The sequence below is a fragment of the Plecotus auritus genome (assembly GCF_963455305.1).
Source record: "Plecotus auritus genome assembly, chromosome: 1".
Lineage (NCBI taxonomy): Eukaryota > Metazoa > Chordata > Mammalia > Chiroptera > Vespertilionidae > Plecotus > Plecotus auritus.
Window position 1 is genome coordinate 13,942,836 of NC_137770.1, and position 21,304 is coordinate 13,964,139.

A 21,304-nucleotide genomic window follows, 5' to 3' on the forward strand; every position below is an offset into this window, starting at 1 on the left:
TCTCCTGAGCATTATCTCAATTCATTGAGGTTCTGCTTCCCGGCATATGTCGACAGTTTGGCTCGAATAAACTCACAAAAATTCTTTACAGGTTTCAATGGTTTTTTTACGTTAACACCTGCTATCTGGCTTCTGTAAACGTTTGCTTGCTTAAATAATAGGGAAAAATAAGACTACTCCCATTCCAGAGAGGCCATAAACTATGCCCCAGACAGAGTTGTCAGTGCTGGTGCCAGGCCAGGCCTTGAGATATGGTCTCACGGCCTGTCCCAGCACACAGGACTTTTTCCACAGAAGGTCCGGAAGTCTCATTCCCAATTTGGAAAACAAAGCTGAAAAACATATAAATAAGAGAGACTTCCACCATATTGGGCTCCAGAATTTGCGAAGCAAGATTTCCTATGGGCCCGCTAGCGCTGGTGAAACAGGACTCTAAATAAATATGGCTTATTGATTAAGGCGTCTTCTGATTTACAATATAACAATATTAGACATTGGAATAAATGTGAGCTATCCACACATTTTAGAGAGATGAATAAAAACAAGCAAGATAATGATTTACCAACCTGCTACCTTCAGTTCAGGCCTGGGGGTGGGCTGGGGGAGGGGATGGTGGCTGGAGCCCATCCTGGCAGCTCAGGGCGCAAGGAGAGGATGCCCTGTCATGGCAGGGTGCATGCAAGCGCGCACACACATACACACACACACTCAGGCAAGCGGGCACGCCAGTTCACCTCACGTGCATGTCCTTGGGATGCGGAGGAAACCAGAGAACCTGGAGAAAACGCAGGCAGACGCGGGGAGAATGTGCAAACCACACAGACAGTGGCCACCAGCAGGAATCAGTTCTTCTTCCTCATCAACATTATAATGAAAGGATGTCGAAGGAAATGACATTATCCTGGGACCTGCTATATCTGGTGAGCACTCTCAATGTGCCAGGCTCCGTGCTGAGAGCTTTCCAGCCATTGATTGGTCTTATCCCATCCTCACAACAACCCCAAATACAGAAGCGCCGAGTAGCACCATTTTATAGATGCGAAAGGAAAAACGAGGCTGCAGAGCGCACTGGCTCAGATGGAGTCCCCCTCCCAACGCATGTCCTGCCCAGAACCTCAGGCTGGGACTGTACTTGGTTATTTGAAAGTTGGGTCATTACAGATGTAAGTTGTGTGGGTTAATACTGGAGTTGCTTGGAGAGTAGGAAGGGCCCTTACTCCAGCATGACTGGTGCCTGAATAAAAAGAGGACTTCCAGCCTCCAGCACTGTGTGAGAGTACATTTCTGTTGTTTCAAAGTGTGTGGCCATTGTTCCTGCAGCTTCAGGAAACTAACACAGAGAGGTTAAGTAAGTTGCCCAAGGCTGCACAGCTGGGAGGCAGAACTCCTGAGATTCCAGAGCATATTCCGATCCCAGATCCCAGAGCCCCGGTGATGAGCCATTCCTCTTCTATTAAATGAGTCAGTTGTGTAAATCAGTGCCTGGAACACAGCGAGAGCTGAAAATAATGCTATTATTGTTACCGTTGTTATTAATTATACATTCTCCTAGGCTCTCTCCCTCCTCTGCACACTTCGATCAGGAAGATAATGAGTACCTTGTGATCTCTCAAGACCCAGACAACTGTGAATTATATTATCATTAACATTATCGGAGACAATGATGTGAAGAAAAACTACAGCTAATATTTTCCCACAACCCACGGAGGGGGGTTTAGTCAAAGCAACACCCGTTCATCCTGATGAGAGGGAGGTGGGAGGTCCAGGGCTCTGCTGTCTTCTGCAGGGACCTTGACATTGTCCTGCTGCTTCCTGGATGTCACCAGAGGCTGCCAGGTACAGGGCAAGAGGGAGGGAAGAACGGGCGCCCAAGTCGTCTGTTCCCTCGTGACTTGGCGGCTCCCTCACCTCTGTAGGTGGAGCATAATTCCCTGCCCTTGCCTTTGGGTTGACCATGTGACTTACACTGGCCAATAGAATGGGATGGAGTGATGGTATGCTTAATCTTACTGATTTCTACCTGCCCTCCGGGTCTCTGCCATCACCGGAAGAGGCTTGTTCCGGGCCAGCTTGCTGATCCCAGGGGGAGGAGGAGAGACTGTGGGGGCAGAGCCACCTCCAGTGAGCCCAGCCCACATCAGCCAATCCCCGGCTGCCGACACCAGACATGGGAGCGAAATCAAAGCTCACCGTTGTTTGCCATTGAAGTTCTGATGTTGTTTGCTATGTAGTATTATTGTGGCCAAAGTGAACAGATACACCCCCCCCCCCAAGGACTTCCATATATTCCTAGAGTCACCCGGATCTATGACACACAGTGGGGCTCAAATAGCAGTGAGGGAGCTCCCTGGAGCCTCCACGGGAACGTGGGGGTGAGAATATGGCCGCATGAATAGCACCTAATAACCATATGACCTGGGAAGCCTCCTTAAATCTCTGTCTCAGATTGTCATCTGTAAAATGGGAATAAAGATGTTTCCCTCAGGACGGCTTTGAGTATTAAATGAGAGCGGTGAGAATAGCACCTGGAACATAGTAGGTGTCAGGAAGTACTGGCTCCTTAGCAAATGGAGTGTTTGGAGGCCTCACACTGGTTAGACTTCAGTATCGAGTGCCTCCTCTGTCCCGGGCACTCACCCCATTTTACAACTGAGGACGCTGAAGCATTGATGGTCCTGTAAGTGGCCCGAGCGCCACAGCAGGGAGGGGCAGAACCAGGACTTGAACATGGGTCTCTTAATATTCAGAAAAGGGTGACAAAGAATGGTCAGAGTTGGAGCAGATGGAGAGGCCACACCCCCACCTCCACCTACCTTACCCACCATCCTTCCTGGGGGCCCAGGCCAGGCTCCCATCAGCACTATGTGGGTGGGTTCCAGGCTCCCTAGGGCCAGTAGCTGAGGGCTGACAAGGGTCCCCTTGAAGATCCAGCTGACCCTGCACTTGTGTTCAGGAGCTGGGGTGAGCTCCTCCTATGCCCATTTCTCCCACCTACCTGTAAAGACCCCCACCTGCCTCCTCTGGCTCCATTCTCTCAGGGCCATTGCTGGAAGCCTTTCTGGAGCTTTAACAGCAGCTGGAGGTGAGCCACAATCACAGCTGTGCTTCGACTTCTCCCTGAAATGAGCCTTGTGCTTTTTTCAAACCAAGCAACCATCCATCCATGCATCCATGCATCCATTCATCCATGGATCCATCCATCCATCCATGGATCCATCCATGGATCCATCCATGCATTCATTCATACATCCATCCATGGATCCATCCATCCATCCATTCACCCATCCATCCATCCATCCATGGATCCATCCATCCATCCATTCATCCATCCATCCATCCATCCATGCATTCAATCATGGATCCATCCCCCCATCCATCCATCCATCCATCCATCCATCCATCCATCCATGGATCCATCCATCCATGTATTCATCCATGGATCCATCCATCCATCCATCCATCCATCCATGCATTCATCCATACATCCATCCATGCATTCATCCATGGATCCATCCATCCATCCATCCATTCATCCATGCATTCAATCATGGATCCATCCCCCCATCAATCCATTCATTGATGCATCCATGCATCGATCCATCCACCCTTCCATCCATCTTACATATCTCCATTTAGGATATTCTATGTGTCAGGAACTCTGCTAGACGCTGGGCTCACAGCAGTGAATGAGACTCAGAGCTCACATTCTAATAGGAGATACAATGAAGAGAAAACCCTGTTGATAAATACTATCCATGTAGGTGGGGCGCCAGATGATAACCTGTTGGTTCTTAATTCCATTCCAACGATGAAATGATAGTTGCCATTTACTGATGGCCCCCTCTGTGCTGGACCTTGGACTTGCATGAACTCATCGCATCCTCACAACCGCCCTGTGAGGCCGGGCTGTTACAGTTGCAGAGAAGCTAAACACTAGCTCAGGATCACACTGCTGTTATGTCAAGGACTGCAAGAAACTAAAAGCCAGGTTCTCTGGGCTCCAACAGCCTTCCAACACACCTCTGCCCTGCCTTTGTGTGGCTCACCCCTCCGACATGCCTCTATACACACCCTCAGTTTCTAATGCCCCTGCTCCTCTGGTGGCTCCTGTCTACAAAAAGTCTATGGGGGGCCAGGCAGCACTTAAATACTCTATGTGTATTGCTTGTTTTTAATACCTGCCAAGAACTCCTCATGGTAGGTATCTATACTAATAAAAGGGTAATATGCTAATTAGACCAGACATCTTTCAGACAAAGCTACGGTGGCATGGTGGGGGCCAAGGCAGAGGTGGTTAGGGGCGATCAGGCTGGCAGGGGGGCAGTTAGGGGCGATCAGGCCAGCAGGCAGAGTGGTTAAGGGTGATCAGACAGGCAGGCGAGTGGTTAGGAGCCAGTGGTCCCGGATTGTGAGAGGGATGTCCAACTCCCGGTCCTAAATCACAGGGATGGGTCCTAAACCAGCAGTCGGACATCCCTTGAGGGGTCCCAGATTGGAGAGGGTGCAGGCAGGGCTGAGGGACCCTGCCTGTGCATGAATTTCATGCACTGGACCTCTCGTTATATTGATAAGCCATTTGAGTCTCAGAGAGGTACATAACTTGTCTCTGGTCACACGAATGGTAAAGAATGGAGCTGGGATTGGAACCTTGGCCACTTGACTCCCAACGCCTGTGCTCCTTCACCATCTCACCTTGGTCCTCCCTCTGGTGAGCTCCTACACATCCTTCAAGACCCACTCTAACTCTAACCTCTTCATGGAACCCGCTCTGACTCTCAGGCATAGTTTTCCCACTTCTGTAGTCCCACTGTCCCTTTAGTGTGGTATTAATGTGTGATTATTTGTTTACTTCTGCCTCTTTCTCCCTAGACAGTGAGCTCCCTGAAGGCGGGGCATGCCTGGCTGCATGCCACTAAAAACAATCTGGCCTCCTCCTGCAGATATTGGGGCTCTGTGCATTTAATTTCACTTCTGATTTTAAACGAATTTAACCTGCTAGCCTATTTGTTCACTTATTCCTGCCATTTACCACTAATCCAGTTAGTGTGGAATGAGGAGTCAGTCCCAGCACAGCTCATGGAACAAGAGTTCTCAAGGTCAAGCCCAGCCCTTAGCAATGTTTCCAACTCTGCCTTCAACCACTTCTGCCCCTTTAACACTGTCCCCCGCGGACAGCCCGGTTGCTCCGACTATATCGGCCCCCTCTTATTAGGTGCACTGGCTGATCAACAGTCACCCACGTTAATGTCCCTGGAACCTTCTCTCCAGGGACCTGCTTTCAATTCAGAAAGAACTGAGAGTGAACTTGCACTTGCCTGCACATAGAGTGGGCTGAGGCGCGACTCTTGGGACCCGTTTCCTCCAGAAAACATATTAAATTACATTTTATAACCGCACTGCTATAAAGACAAGTATAATCCAGGGTGATTTATATTCATTTCCCTTCCTTCTCTCCTTCCCTCCTTCCCTCCTTCCTTCCTTCCTTCCTTCCTTCCTTCCTTCCTTCCTTCCTTCCTTCCTCCCTTCCATCTTCCCTCCCTCCCTCCCTCCCTCCCTCCCTCCCTCCCTCCCTCCCTCCCTCCCTCCCTCCCTCCCTCCCTCCCTTTTCTGACAGGAGTTACACTTTTACTGCGGAAAAGCTGATTGGCAGCAGAAACAGCAATAGGCTGTGGAACGCTCTATTTCCAATATCTAGGGGCTGGGGTTCCCATACAAAGCCCCCTACAGCCCCAGATGTATTGTCCCCTTCAACAACATCACTGCCCGCCTCTGGCGTGGACCTGTCACTGGCCACAGCCCTGCCACTGGCCACAGGACAGACACAACTCTTCAGGGCGACTCCCATCAGGAAGTCCCAGGCTCTGTCTCCTACCCCCTCAGGCTCCTCCCCAGCCCAGGGCTGCAGCAGCTCTGCCGGGTACTCACTGTGTGCAGGGGTGGTAGGGCAGTGGTGCTGGCAGGGGGAGGAGGAGGGGGGAGGGGGGAGGGGGGAGGGGGGAGGAGAAGGGGGCGGGGAGGAAATGGCAACTGCAGACCTTGCTTGGGGAAGTGCGGCTCTGTAGGGGAGGAGAGAGACGAGGCGGCAAATCAAAGGAGTTTTTGGTTTCTCTGCTTAGTTTTACCGGGAGTGACTCCGGTGTGGTGCGGTGGTTCCATATTTGTCTTCACAGCAATGCAGCGATGGTGTGGCACGTGGTTAAGTGTTCACAGCTTTGGCGTCAGCCAGACCTACCTCCTCACTCCTCTAACTCGAGTGCCTTTAACTTCCTAGCCTTGGACAAGGCACTTCTCTGAGCTCCAGCTCTTTGTTGTAAAACAGGGACCGTAACGGTTCCCGCGCCGTGTGGTTACCGGAGGGACCACATAACATCACGCGTGTAAGGCCCCTGGCAGCCTGTTACATGAGCAGCAGTGTTCGCTGTCATGACAGGGGAGCGATGGGAGAGACCAGCCGTGCAGGAGAGAGAGGGGACCATAGAGCCCAGCCCTGCGCCTAGCACGGGGCCTGGATCCGGTGGCGATGCCCACGGTGGTGCCTGCGTCCTGCTGGTGTGTCAGGCAGTGCGGTCACAGGAGGGAGGACAGGAGCTGGGACTGCACGGAGCCCAGGGCACCGGCTGCAGACTGGGCTGGGACCCACATATGCCACTGATTGCTTAGCACCGTGGTCGGCAAACTGCAGCTCGCGAGCCACATGCGGCTCTTTGGCCCCTTGAGTGTGGCTCTTCCACAAAATACCACGGCCTGGGCAAGTCTATTTTGAAGAAGTGGCGTTAGAAGAAGTTTACGTTTAAAAAATTTGGCTCTCCAAAGAAATTCCAATCGCTGTCCTGTTGATATTTGGCTCTGTTGACGAATGAGTTTGCCGACCACTGGTTAGCACCTGTCTCTACGGAGGGTGACGTTGGCCTAAGACTTGCTTTCACTGCTTCCTGGCAGCGAGGTTTGCTGGGGGCAGCTACCTGTCCTCTCAGAGTTGTCAGTGGTCACCTCATCCAGCACCAAGAACCTAAACATTGTCAATGACCGCACTGGCCCCAGTCAGGTCACAGGAGGCACCAGAAATGGGCTTTTTTAAAAAAAAACCCCACTATTTTTTATTTAAAAAATTTATTTTAGACATAGGAAGGAGGGGAGAGAGGGAGAGGGGGGGGGAAGAGAGAGAGAGAGAGAGAGAGAGAGAGAGAGGGAGAGAGAGAGAGACACCACCTCCCATACACGCCCCAACTGGAAATCAAACCCGAAACCTGAGTACGTGCCCTGGCTGGGAATTGAACCCGCCGCCTTTCGGTGTACGGGATGCTTACGGAGCCACACCAGCCAGGCCGGAAGTGGGCTGCTGAAGTGAGAGGTAAAAGGAAAGGTAATTAAGAGAAGGGGAGAAGTGAGGGATCTCGGGGCTAAGAAAATGGAGCGTCCAAGGGCAGACAGGGTGTATCTTCAGATCAGTCTCTTCCTCTTCCTCTCCCTCCAGTGGCCCCCAAGATCCCTCAGTGGCTGAAAGGCAACCGACTGACTGGACCAAAAGGGACCGTGGGATCGGCCTGGCGATGGCCTGTGACCACGACTCATAGCATGAAACTCACCAAGCAGCTTAATCATGACGGTCGGGGGTGGTCCCGCGAGCAGCATCCACTCCCCTGGCTCATTCGTCTTATTTTCTACTCACGGGACAACTGAGGCTTCTAGGTAAGGGTCCGCTTACGTAAGGCTTTGCACAGGGAACGGATTGGGGGGAGGTTTCTGACATTTTCCTTTGCAGGCCTCTGGGTGAGAGGCAGTCTCCGTGGCTAAAGGACAGCTGTGGCCACACTTTCAGCGCAGAGAATGGGAAGCCGTCTGCTCCACACCAAGGGGTCCACACCAGGATTCCACTTCAGGGGCTCCATACCAGGGTTCCACACCAGGATTCCACACCAGGGTTCCACACCAGGGTTCCACACCAATGTTCCACACCAGGGTTCCACACCAATGTTCCACACCAGGGTTCCACACCAGGATTCCACACCAGGGTTCCACACCAGGATTCCACACCAGGGTTCCACACCAGGGTTCCACACCAGGGTTCCACACCAGGGTTCCACACCAGGATTCCACACCAGGGTTCCACACCAGGATTCCACACCAGGATTCCACACCAGGGTTCCACACCAGGGTTCCACACCAGGGGCTCCACACCAATATTCCACACCAGGATTCTACATCAGGGGCTCCACACCAATATTCCACACCAGGATTCCACACTTGGATTCTACACCAATATTCCACACCAGGATTCCACACCAGGGCTCCACACCAGGGTTCCACACCAGGGGCTCCACACCAATATTCCACACCAGGGTTCCACACCAGGGTTCCACACCAGGATTCCATACCAGGGCTCCGCACCAATATTCCACACCAGGATTCCCCACCAGGGGCTCCACACCAGGATTCCACACCAGGGCTCCACACCAGGATTCCGCACCAGGGGCTCTGCACCAGGGGTTCCACACCAGGATTCCACACCAGGGTTCCACACCAGGGTTCCACACCAGGGTTCTACACCAGGGTTCCACACCAGGATTCCACACCAGGGTTCCACACCAGGGTTCCACACCAGGGTTCTACACCAGGGTTCCACACCAGGATTCCACACCAGGGGCTCCACACCAGGGTTCCGCACCAGGATTCCACACCAGGATTCCACACCAGGGTTCCACACCAGGGTTCCGCACCAGGATTCCACACCAGGATTCCACACCAGGGCTCCGCACCAGGATTCCACACCAGGATTCCACACCAGGGTTCCATACCAATATTCCACACCAGGATTCCATACCAGAATTCCACACCAGGGGTCCACACCAGGGCCTTCACACCGCGTCAGGATTCCAGCCCCCAGCCCCATCACTAATCTGAGATAAACGTAGAATAAGAAAGAAGAAATGTTTTGGATCAAAACCAGATAGTTGTAACTGGATATTCCTGCCCCCAGTAACTCCATGTTCTAGAAAGTTCTTTGACTTCAAAACATATAATGGTATCCTTACCGGCAATCATTTTGAAGAATTCTCCTTGGTGAAGCCAATTAGACATCTGTTACGTTCAGTAACAGGCCTCTTCTCCTTGAAGGTGTATAATTCAAAAGGGCCTGGCCAGTGTGGCTCAGTGGTTGAGCATCGACCTATGAATCAGGAGGTCACGGTTCGGTTCCTGGTCAGGGCACATGACCAGGTTGCGGGCTTGATTCCCAGTTGGGGGCATGCAGGAGGCAGCTAATCAGTGATTCTCTCTCATCATTGATGCTCCTATCTCTCTCTCTCCCTCTCCCTTCCTCTCTGAAATATATATAAAAAGGGAAGGATGGTTCTTCATAAACGGTGAGAAGACCGTTTATGTTCTCCAGAATAATCGAGGAGGGAATGAGAAAGTGAAGTGGGAACGTGCATTAGTCAGCTCTAGAGAAACACAGCCAATAGGAGATGGGTGGATAGACAGACAGACAGACAGATTCTGACTGAAGGTCTAGGAAAGGCCTGAAAATATGCATTTAAAAACATGTCCCTAGGTGCCTCTCGGGGCTTGAGGATGTGGGAAGTGCGGGGCCTCTGGCAGGTGATTCTGCATTGACTCAAATTCCAAGGCGGCTGCTGGGAACACTGAACATTCAATCAGCCAGCGGCCTAGGGTGACACCAAAATCTTCTGCCCAAGGACCATCATGAGGTGATAATTCTTTTTTTTTTTCTTTTTTTTTTTTAATATATTTTATTGATTTTTTACAGAGAGGAAGGAAGGATAGATAGTCAGAAACATCGATGAGAGAGAAACATCGATCAACTGCCTCCTGCACACCTCCCACTGGGGATGTGCCCACAACCAAGTCACATGCCCTTGACCGGAATCGAACCCAGGACCTTTCAGTCCGCAGGCCGACGCTCTATCCACTGAGCCAAACCGGTTTTGGCGAGGTGATAATTCTTAAAAAGTCTCTTCCAAATAACAGCACCACCTCTGCCTACATCCAGGACGCCGACTCATTACCCTCATCTAATTCCTTCTGAGAGCAGTTTCCCCAGTAGATATCTTGGCATCCGGGCAAGTCAAGTTCATCAGCAATGGCTCCGAGATGCAGACGAGAGATTCAGTCTGGGAGGCATTGGGATCTGGTCACAGCGGCAGAACGTGGTGGGGACACGAGTTGGGCTCTGGGGGAGGGCCTCTCTCCTGTCCTTTCCAGCTCACGCTCAGGACAACATTCTTTCCTGGAAAAAAATCACCCAGAGGACGCGTTACAATGCAGATTGCTAGGCCCGGCCCTCCGCGCCTCTGATTCCTTCTGTCGGGTTGGAGCGCTGAGAATCTGCACTTCCCACAAGTTCCCAGGGGCTGCTGCTGGGCTGGGACCACACGCTCGGGGCGACTGCTGGAGATCACTGGCCACGACTCGCGTGGATGTGAGATCTGAATTGGAGTCCCACGTGTGTGCTCAGTTCCCGGCCCAAACCCAGGTGTGACCGGCTGTGTGCAATCCTGAGAAAGTTTTGATTTTTTTAACATTTTACTTAGAGAAAACGTTGGATGTCTAATGGTTCCCATATACCTTCTACCCAACCTCCCCTGATGTTAACCCCTTACATAACCACAGAGCAACCATCAAAACCAAGAACTTAACCTTAGAGAAGACGCTGCCCAACTAGACTACAAGTTGTGGGGTTTCACCCCAGCATTCCCACTCACATCCTTTCTGTGAGTCAAGATCCATCTAGTCCAAGGCTCCCATGTCGAATCTCCTCGTCACGCCTCCTCGGTCTCTTCCCACCTGGGACAGCACGCCAGTCTTCCTGTGTCTCGTTAGCTTGACAGCTTTATCTGGTAGGATGGCCCACTTTGTCTGTGGTTTTCTCGTGATTAGACTAAGGCAGTGGTCGGCAAACTCATTAGTCAACTGAGCGAAATATCAACAGTACAACGATTGAAATTTCTTTTGAGAGCCAGATTTTTTAAACTTATTCTTCTAACGCCACTTCCTCAAAATAGACTCGCCCAGGCCGTGGTATTCTGTGGAAGAGCCACACTCAAGGGGCCAAAGAGCCGCATGTGGCTCGCGAGCCGCAGTTTGCCGACCACGGGACTAAGGCATGTGTTCCTGGGAAGGATGCCACAGAGGTGCTGTGCCCCACTCAGGGCACCATTTCAGGTGATGTGTGACATCGGCCTGTGCGACTGGTGATGTTAACGCTCTTGGTTCATGTGGTGTCTCCAGAATTCTACACGGGGAAGTTGCTATTTCCCCCCCTGTAATTACTAGATGTTTCTTGTGTTTTTTTTTTTTTTTTTTTTAAATATATTTTATTGATTTTTTACAGAGAGGAAGAGAGAGGGATAGAAAGTTAGAAACATCGATGAGAGAGAGACATCGATCAGCTGCCGCCTGCACGCCCCCCACTGGGGATGTGCCCGCAACCCAGGTACATGCCCTTGACCGGAATCAAACCTGGGACCCTTCAGTCCACAGGCTGACGCTCTATCCACTGAGCCAAACCGGTTAGGGCTAATTACTAGCTGTTTTGGTGGCGATCCATTGAGACTACAAGCATCCCGATTCGGCTTAAATGTGAACATCACTGATTTTAGCGCCCGCCGGTGGATCGCTCCGGCAGCACCTGTTACCTTGGTGTTCTGATGGAAGCTATTTCCCCCGTTCCTCCTATGCTCATCCATTGGAATGCTTCCGCACGGAAGAGGTGTTTCTCCCAGGGTTGAAGACCTCTGACATTGGAGCTGCAGAGCCCCACATTCAAAGCCCAGGGCTGCTACTTAACACACTTCTGCTGTTGGGCACGTCTGACCTTGTGAAGAAAAGATTTGGGCTTGCCAGCTGGAAGAAAAGGCACCTCAGCCTGAAGGGGGGCGGGTGCAGGAGGGCTCCGCGGCTGCGTGGAGCCTGGACGAAGAGCCCGGCTTCCCCATACGGAGACCTGGGCTCCCCTCGCTGTACCCCATCGGCCCCGAGAGCTCGGACCAGGAGCAACCCCTCCGTGCCCGTTTCCTCGTGTAAAAAACAAGGTGGTTGGATGTGATGGTCCCTAACGGTCCTCCCAGCTCTGATGGTTTCTGCCCAACATTTCAGTTTCATTAGGCATCGGTTTTCCCCTTTATCTTCTTCTTCTTTTTTTTTTTAAATCCTTATCTGTGAATATGTTCCCATTGCTTTTAGATAGAGTGGAAAGCGGGGGGGGGGGGGGGGGGGCAAGGGGGGACGGAAGAGAGGAAGAGAGAGAGAAACATTGATGTGAGACAAACCAATTGGTTGCCTCCTGCACACGCCCTGACTGGGGCTGGGAATGGAGCCTGCAACCGAGGTACAAGGTGCCCTTGACCGGGAATTGAACCCGAGACCATTCAGTGTGCAGGCCGACGCTCTAACCACTGAGCAACCGACCAGGGCCCCTTTATCTTCTTTATTGCACCCGTTCTTTCTTCATCACTTCTGGAAGAACTGTGTGTGCACCATTCTTATCGTATAAAAACAACAGCTATCTCTTTTCAACTGTGCTCCCATCCCTAAAACGTTCCCTCCTGCATGCGTGAAGATGAATAGCCCTTGTTCCCAGCGTGGACATGTTAACTACTTGGGAGGTTATGCAACTAGGCTTGTTACAATCCCAGAAGGCAGAGCTGAAACAGATTCCACAAGGAAAGCCTAGAATTTTATTTTCTGGCCTAGAATGTTTCTCCAGCCACGAATCCAAGATGAGACTCCTATCTCCAAAGGTTCATTTCCTGCTTCCTTTTCCTCTGAGTGCAATAAACGCCTGTTTCGTTAGACCCGTGGTTGGCAAACTGCGGCTCGCGAGCCACATGCGGCTCTTTGGCCCCTTGAGTGTGGCCCTTCCACAAAATACCACGGCCTGGGCGAGTCTATTTTGAAGAAGTGGCGTTAGAAGAAGTTTAAAAAATTTGGCTCTCCAAAGAAATTTCAATCGTTGTACTGTTGATATTTGGCTCTGTTGACTAATGAGTTTGCTGACCACTGCGTTCGTTAGACAACTCCCCCGCACGCCCCCCCCCACTCCGGCCCCGTCCACAGTGAGCAGCCATGGACTCTCAGTTAATAAAATGAGGGTTTATTGAGTTTCCAGTTCTAACAAAGAGTCAGCCACGATCTCTGCCATGGGCCCCCAGGCCTGGTAAGAACAAAGTAGTCCCTGTGACCACTGACAGCGAGAATGTCCAGCCGTATTCTTTGGTCTCAAAGGTGAGGCTTCCCCACCTCTTCGCTGCTCAATTTCATTTCCATAACACACGGAGGTCCCAAAGACACTTTGGCCAAGCATTAAGATCTTAAAAAAAAAATAAAATAGGAAAAGCAAAAAGCAGGGAACTAGGTAAAGACTAAAACAGACGGTTGCCTTGGCTGTGGCACCGCGGAGGTTTAAACCTGTGCTGAGGGCAGCCGGGGCCCAGACCTGCCTCATGCTTCCCTGCTGGTGCCGAGGGGCCGGGGGCGGAGTGAACACGGCCACGCTGGGTTCCAGGAGGAAATGAGGATCTTGAGGGTTTTCATTTCCAAAGGAAGATGAGAGCAGCAGGAAATCAAGGCTCCCCCTCCCCCTCCCCCTCCAGCAAATAGTTAAAATTAAAAGCCTGGAGCAGGAGGAGCACAGAAACAGGCCTCGGTCTTGGGCTGCTCTGCGATCTGTGTTTAAAAGACTGAATGTAAATGAAAAGAATAAAGATCAGGAGGAAGGCATCGAGGCTTCAGTTCTGCGGCCCTGAGCGCCGGCTGCTTGTTGGAGCCCAAACGACGAGATTTCTCAAGCTGGGCTTCAGGAAGCCAGAGGGTCGGCCCAGCTCAGTGACGCTCCTCTCCCGGCCGCCCTCCCCTCGGCCTCCTCGGCCCTACCTGTCCCCACTGGTCTCTGCCAGCCTGTTGTTCATGATGGCAAAGGCCCCCACGCCCCCTGAGAACTCGCTGTCCCGAGGCTGCGTGCCCGTCTGGAGGCGGCAGCCGTTGGCCGACTCGGACAGCTGCTTCTGCAGGACGGCCAGCGACACCTTGTTGGCGGTCAGGAAGTCCTTCATGGAGATCATCTCCTCCGAGGGACGCCGCCCGCCCGCCTCGCTCTCCATCACCCCGCCCGTTTCTGAGGAGACGTTGCCTGGCATGATCACGTTCCTGCGTGCCCGCGGGAGGCCACCCTGGCACTGCCGGCAGCACCCGCTGTGCATTTTCCTCAGGATCCAGTTCACCGACTGTTTGATGAGGATGGAGATGACATTGAACAAGGAGTAGATGCAGCAGACGCCCATGAGAATGAAGGCGAAGTTGGCAAAGCGGTAGAGGCCTTGGCTCTCGTACATGGCGTTCTGGCTGCTGACCAGGTCCCCAAAGCCGATGGTGCTGAACGCCACGAAGCAGAAGTAGAGGGAGTCGAAGTAGCTCCAGCCCTCGATGCAGGTGTACATGGCCGAGGCACAGCAGGAGATGAGGAGGGAGGCCAGGCACAGGATCAGCATGACGTAGTACACGGAGGGCTTCCAGCCCGCCAGGCCGCCCACCGCACCACAGATGCCCAGGTTCTTGGGGCTCTCCTGGGGCAGGGCCCCCTCTCTCCGGAGCTGCTGCTGCTGGTGGCAGGACTTCATGATGTAGGCGATGACGGTGATCAGCCGCTCCAGGAAGAGGTTGAAGAACAAGATGGTGCTTGCACACCCAATGAGGCCATAGAAGATCAGAAAGATTTTTCCCCCTACGGTCGCTGGAGTCGTCATCCCAAACCCTGCAGGAGACAAAAGTCAGAGGAGAGAAGCGTGAGGGAGAGCTGGGCCGTGGATGGGGTCAGGGTCTCGGCTCTGTGGGCCACGGACCCACAGAAACAGTTTCACCAAAACACCCAGGCCTCGTCCTCCTAGGAACTCGAGGGGAAGTCCTCACTGCCTTCGAAGACGCTACGCGTTGTTCAGAGATGGAGCCACAGTGCAAATCAGAAAAAGGCACCTTGTCCTCCAGGCGGGTACGGCCAGTGCAAATGGCTTGGTGATGGGTAGGTGGGCCGATTTCCGCCTCCCCTCCCCACTCTGCGGGACGTCCTAGTACAGTACACAACCTGAACAGCCACACTTGACAGATGTTGTTCAGAGAGATAAAAATTCATACAAAGAAAGGGCTTATACAGAGTCATCGAAATTCATGTATTCCATAAGCATGTTGCATGCCATTCCAGGAACGAGGGACAGAACTGTGGACGAGACAGACCTGGGCCCTGCCCTCAGGGAGCTCTCGTCCAGTGAGGCGACGACTATGTTGTGTGGTAAGCCTCGTGCTGGAGGGGGTGAAGGATCCCATGGGAGCCGCATAGAGGGGAGCCCATTTCAGAATTGGGGTTCTGGAAAGACAAAGCATGGAGACTTGAAAGCTAAAGAGAAGTTAGGTAGAAAAGGAGGGTGTGTGTGTTGTGTGTGTGTCTGTGTGTGTACGTGTTGTGTGTGTATGAATGAGTGATGATGAGGGTTATGGTGGTGGGGATGGGGCTGTTCCAGGCAGAGACACAGCAGGATACTAGCATATATAGAGTTGAGAAATTCGCTTAACATTTTCTCATTTTTTAAACAAAAATTCTTCCCATGTACACCTCATGCTTTGGAAGTGAACACTGAGGTGTTGGTGGACAAAATATAAAATGTCTCTTTTGTCTTTTCCTATTCACGATTTCCACCTTCTTGACATTTCTACCCAGGCACACAGACATGTTACTAAGAATTCAGCTGTAGGACACGGGATGTCACTAAGAAAAATGAGAAATAGAAGAGAGAGCAGTGATACACTTGCCGAGAATCAGAAGAGAGCCTTCTCGTGTAGCAAGAGATTCAAATGGGCACGCTTTCTTTTCCGAAATCTTCCTGTCTGATCCCAAAGGTGACAATTATTTTTCTTGTGGAGAGCAGGGCAGCCGGAGTTGTTATGAGGAGCTCTCAGCCGCAGATAATAGTAATAATGTATTATTATTAATTTAAAAATAGGTTTTTATTCATCTCAGAGAGAGGAAGGGAGAGGGAGAGAGAGATAGGAACATCAATGATGAGAGAGAATCACTGATCGGCTGCCTCCTGCATGCCCCACACGGGGGATCGAGCCCGCAACCTGGGCATGTGCCCTGATGGAGAAGCCAACCATGACCTCCTGGTTCATGGGTCAATGCTCAGTCACTGGCTGGGCAGCAGTAATTTATTGAGCATCTGTTAAGTTCAAGAGTCTGCACAGGGGTCTGGGTCACACGAAGATGACCTGTCCAAGGTCCTGGACCTCCAGGAGTGCAGCTTCTAGGCCGAGACAGAGAAACTGCCGTCTACAGAACAAGGCACAGAGTCTAGGGCCAGCATGAAGCTGTGATGGGGCTCCCCTGGCTTTGGGGTCCTGAACGCAGCCTCGCCCTGGACGAGTGGCTTGCGCACACACAGGTGTGCTGCTCAAGGCCATGTGCAAACTTGACAAACTGATTTTCCCGTGAATGAGACGTCCAGTGATTTTGTGGCGTGTTCCGGGGATTTAAAATTTCTAGACTTGATCTTGTTTATTTGGTTTTAAAACATTCAATTTTTTTAAAGAAAGGGTAACCCAGGACGTTTGATCACCTCCTGTGTTTGACTGATCACTGCCATTGTTTCAGTCAGGAAAAGTAACAGGAAATGGGGTGTTCCCAGGACCAGTGGCAGACAGCCTCCTCGTGTGTGCACGTGGAGGTGTTTCCGTAGCTGTTACCCCTCTCGGGGCTTAGACGTGTGTAAGCTGACAACGCAGGCTTTTCCACAGAAAGCCGCCCCTTTCTTGAGCTCAGAATACTGAGCGCTGAGGATGCCTTGGATTGAGCATCATCAGCCTCAGGGTCCTCCTTGGTGGAAGGAAAGGACACGGGCATGACCAAGGCCGCCTGTGCTCTGCCAGGTGCCACGGACCCTTCACCCACGCTGGGGAGCTGGGTGTTAGTTTCCAGTCTATTGGCCTCATTGGACAAATGAGAAAAAGAGGAATTCAGTCACTTGCCTAAAGGTGGGAAGCCGGAATCAGGACCTAGATGTGTCTCGTTTCCCAGGCCTGTGCTCTTCCCACCTGACTCTGCTGAGCGAGTGCAAGCGACTGGCAGGAGTACACACTGGGGACAGAGCTGAGGGAGGGACATGGACCAAGCACCTGTAGTTCCATGCTCGACACAGACACCCACGCTGCAGCGGCTGCCAAACCTGGCACCAAAATCAGGAGACTGGCTGCCATCAGAAGCTAAAACCCTACAGTCGTTACTACAACACACGGTTCAACGTGTCGGCGTGCCTCTTCCGACAGGTGATGTAAATACGCCAGTTTAAACACCTGTTATGCTCCATGCATTTCGGTCTCCCTGTATTTCGCAGGCACAGAAATGAATGGATTGTCACAGGAGCTGCTTCTCAATGCACAATTTACTCCCTGTGCTTCCAGCCTGAGGCCATGTGATTTGTGTCCAACCCCTGAGTCTGGGAGAAGATGAGCCAGTCGACTGGGGACCAAAGATGCACACGTCTAGTTTGGAGGCCACGGAAGCTCACCTGGCAGTCCACGGCAGTCTAGCTCCCCAGAACCATTTCCGACCTGTTTTGTGTGACCACGACCCCCAGGCAACTCCCCGGGGTCCTTGTGGCCAGGAATGAAGCAACCAGGGACTGCCAGGGCCCCAGTCAACCCCCAAAGAGCCCTTCATTGAGACCAAGAAGAGAGGGGTCCTAGTAAGCCTATAGTCTCCACCCTTTTATGTAGATGTTGTCCACTCCACAGTCTTAAAAAAAATTCAAGGTAAAAGGATGTAAAATTTTTGCCTTATGGTATTTTTTCAAACACATACAAAGGTAGAGAGAATCTATATATATATAAAAGCCTAAGCGACCGTTCAACCGTTCAACCAGTAGCTATGACATGCACTGACCACCAGGGGGTAGATGCTCAACGCACAGGCATGGAAACATGGAACAGACTGATGAATCTCAGAGAGAAGGGGAGAAAGGGGGGTGGTGGTAAGAGATTAACCAAAGATCTTATATGCATGGATTTGTGCACTGGTGGGGTCCCTCGGCCTGGTCTGCAGGGATCAGACTGAATCCATGCACCGGGCCTCCGACATCCCCTGAGGGGTCTTGGATTGTGAGAGGGCACAGGCCAGGCCAAGGGACCCCACTGGTGCATGAATCCGTGCACTGGGCCTCTAGTACTATAATAAACTCTCATTTCCCAGTTCCAGCAATTGTCAACATTTTTACCAATCACGTTTCTGCTAGCCCAGCCCACCCCCTTTATTTACCAGAGTCTTTTAAAGTAAATCCCAGAAGTTCCCATTTCAACCATTAATAACAACGCAACTGTAACTGGCAAGGACTTTCTGCTCCCAAAGGAACCACTCTGCCTACAAAATGGACACTAATTCCTTAACACCAAGTAATACCCGGTCCGTATTCAAATTTCTCAAAATGACTTTTTTACAGATCACCCGTAGAAGTCAGGATCCTAACAAGGCCCACGCATTTTATCTTTTAAGTCTCTTTTGTAAACAGTCTCCCGTCTCATATTTTAAAAAAAAATTATATACACTGAGTGGCCAGATTATTATGATCTCTGAATGCATAATAATCTGGCCACTCAGTGTATAGCCTATATAATAAAAGGCTAATATGCAAATTGTCCCCTCGACCAGGAGTTTGACCAGCAGGCAGGCTGGCCAACTGCCCATGTCCCCTCCTCCTGGCCAGGCTGGCCGTACCCCACCCATGCACGAGTTCATGCACTGGGCCTCTAATATATATATACCGAGTGGCCAGATTATTATGCGTTCAGAGATCATAATAATCTGGCCACTCAGTGTGTATATCCTAATGTTAAGAATATTTTATTTCAGAGAGCAAGGGTGGCCCAGATGAACTCTAATGACCTTCAAATTCCAATATTCTGTGCTTTGTGTGTGCAGAGCATAGCTCTGAGCTCATTCTATATATTCGATCACCCCAGGATTCTGAGGGGAGCTCACCTTGGGTACCCACGGCTCTCCTACAGGCCAGGCAGGTAAATCTATAGTGCACCCCAAGGAAAGTTCTATCTGTCCCGTTTCTCAACTACAATGACATCACAGTCTGAACGCATTTCACAAGGCACCACGCGGGCCGATAGTCCCACTGCAAACCTGAGCTGTCAGGAGTTAGGAGTCCTTCCTAACGTTAAGGATACTTTTGGACTTTGCTATTTCAGGGTTCTAACTCCTCTCTCATTTTGTTCACAGTGAAGCATCCTTGACAAAATGTCATGAAATCATATGTAGTAAAGATTTAACCATTTTCCTGGTAACCTCTGAACTCGGGGGCATTTCTAGACTCCTTAGCCATAGTAGATTATAAGTAAAAAGTAAATTACTGCGTATCGTAACGATGCAAGTTGAAGACTTGGGTGTGACAGAGAACTCTTTAAAATCTTGTGCATTAGTACAAGTCACAGTCATTTTTATCCTACTCAGAAAGCAACAAAAATTAGCCTCCAGGGAATCAGAATACGCCAGCTTCTGAAGAGGAAATTTTACAAACTGCGTTTCCCTGAGAAATAGAGTCGCGGGGGCATTTAGCTCTGCGCTTCATGCTTTCTCAAGCATCAGCTAGGATGACGGCTGAAATAAATGCTGTCATTATTTCTGACTGCTCGCATTTAAACAGGGGGGAGAATCATTTACTTACCTCCAGTAGGTGTTCCAATTCCAGAGCTACTTAACTTCTAAACCGAGAAGCGACTCCTTAAAAGCGAGCGCCTATAATTATGTTCTCTCTTGCGCTAAATTGCCCTCCCCCAGACTACGAAGAAATGGCTCGGTTAAGCAGAACGTTACCACCACACAGGGCTTGTAGCAGCCTGAGTGAGAAGTTCTGGCTATGAAAACGCCACCTGCACCCGGACGGCTCTCAGCCCACCTTCCGCACACCCTCCCTGCCCCCACAGCAGCCTCTTAGCTCCGTGAACTCTAATGACCTTCAGAGAGCAAACAGGAGAACGTGTACCGACTATCTCTAGGAAGCTCTAGGTAATGTAGGGCTCGTCTCGATGCCATAGTCACACGTTGTCTTAGCCTGCTGTGTGCCCAGTGCCCCCAGAAATCCAGTTTGAGAGCCAAAGACCTGGAGAATATTGGTGGCTCTCTGGTCTTTGGGTGGTTTTACTCAGATGTGTGGTGCGGTAGCAAGAATGAAGCATGGGCCCGGCTGGTGTAGCTCAGTGGTTGAGCGTCGAACGATGAACCAGGAGGTCACGGTTTGATTCCCAGTCAGGGCACATGCCAGGTGATGGGCTCGATCCCCAGGGTGGGGCGTGCAGGAGGCAGCAGTTCAATGATTCTCTCTCATCACTGATGTTCCTCTCTCTCTCCCCCTCTCCCTTCCTCTCTGAAATCCATAAAGAACATATTAAAAAAGAAAAAAGGAACGGAGCATGACCTGGGTAAGTTAAGTGACAGATCATCTAGGACGTAAGGAATAAATGTTGTTTATAATATCATCATCTGTGTCCTTCCCCAGTCTGCAACTCTTCTCTACTAACTCGTGACATTTCCTGTGTATCATGTCCCCCCCAAAGTGCATGTGCTGGAAGCCGACCCCTCAACGCGATGTATGCGGGGCGGCCTTTGGGAGGTACGTAGGGTTCGCTGAGGTCATGATGGTGGAGCCCTCGTGATGCGATTAGCGCCCTTGGAGTCAGCAGGGTGGTCTCTCTGCCCCTCTCTGCCACGTGCGGACACGACAAGAAGTCGGCAGGCTGCACCCAGAACAGGGCTCGCACCCAGAAGCCAACTGTGCGGGCCTCTGACCTCGCACTTGCGGAAGTGTGAGAAATACACTTCCATTGGTCATTAGTCACCCAGCCTGTGGTACTGGCTTCTGCGGCCTGAGCTAAGACAGTGTGTTACTATGGCATCGAGACGAACCCTACACTACCTAGAGTTTCCTAGAGATAGTAGGTACACGTTCTCCAGTTTGCTATGGAAATCAGCTCTAGGCAACCAAAGCTTCCTGTGGAAAAACCAATTTTCCTCTCCCTCCCTTCTTCTAGTCCCTTCCCTCCTTCCCTCTCTTCCTTGCTTCCTTCCTTTAAAAAACTCTTTAGAGACCCACCACTCAAACCTTGTTCTTTTTATTTATTTAATTTTAAAATATAAATATATATTTCTTACTTGAGAGAGAGAGAGAGAGAGAGAGAGAGATCAATGATGAGAGAGAATCATTTATCAACTGCTGCACGCCCCACACAGGGGATCGAGCCCATA

The 21,304-nt window shown here is 51.2% G+C and overlaps 1 protein-coding gene across 1 annotated transcript in view; it reads right to left on the minus strand.

The window, feature by feature from the left end:
• Positions 1-13,886: 13,886 nt before the first annotated feature.
• KCNK13 (potassium two pore domain channel subfamily K member 13) overlaps positions 13,887-21,304 on the minus strand; it is a gene marked incomplete at both ends in the record, with an annotated part of 78,679 nt that continues 71,261 nt past the window's right edge. Inside the window, one exon of the mRNA XM_080658681.1 lies at positions 13,887-14,767. Coding sequence (XP_080514807.1) covers positions 13,887-14,767 — 881 coding nt within the window. The remainder of the gene's footprint in view (positions 14,768-21,304) is intronic.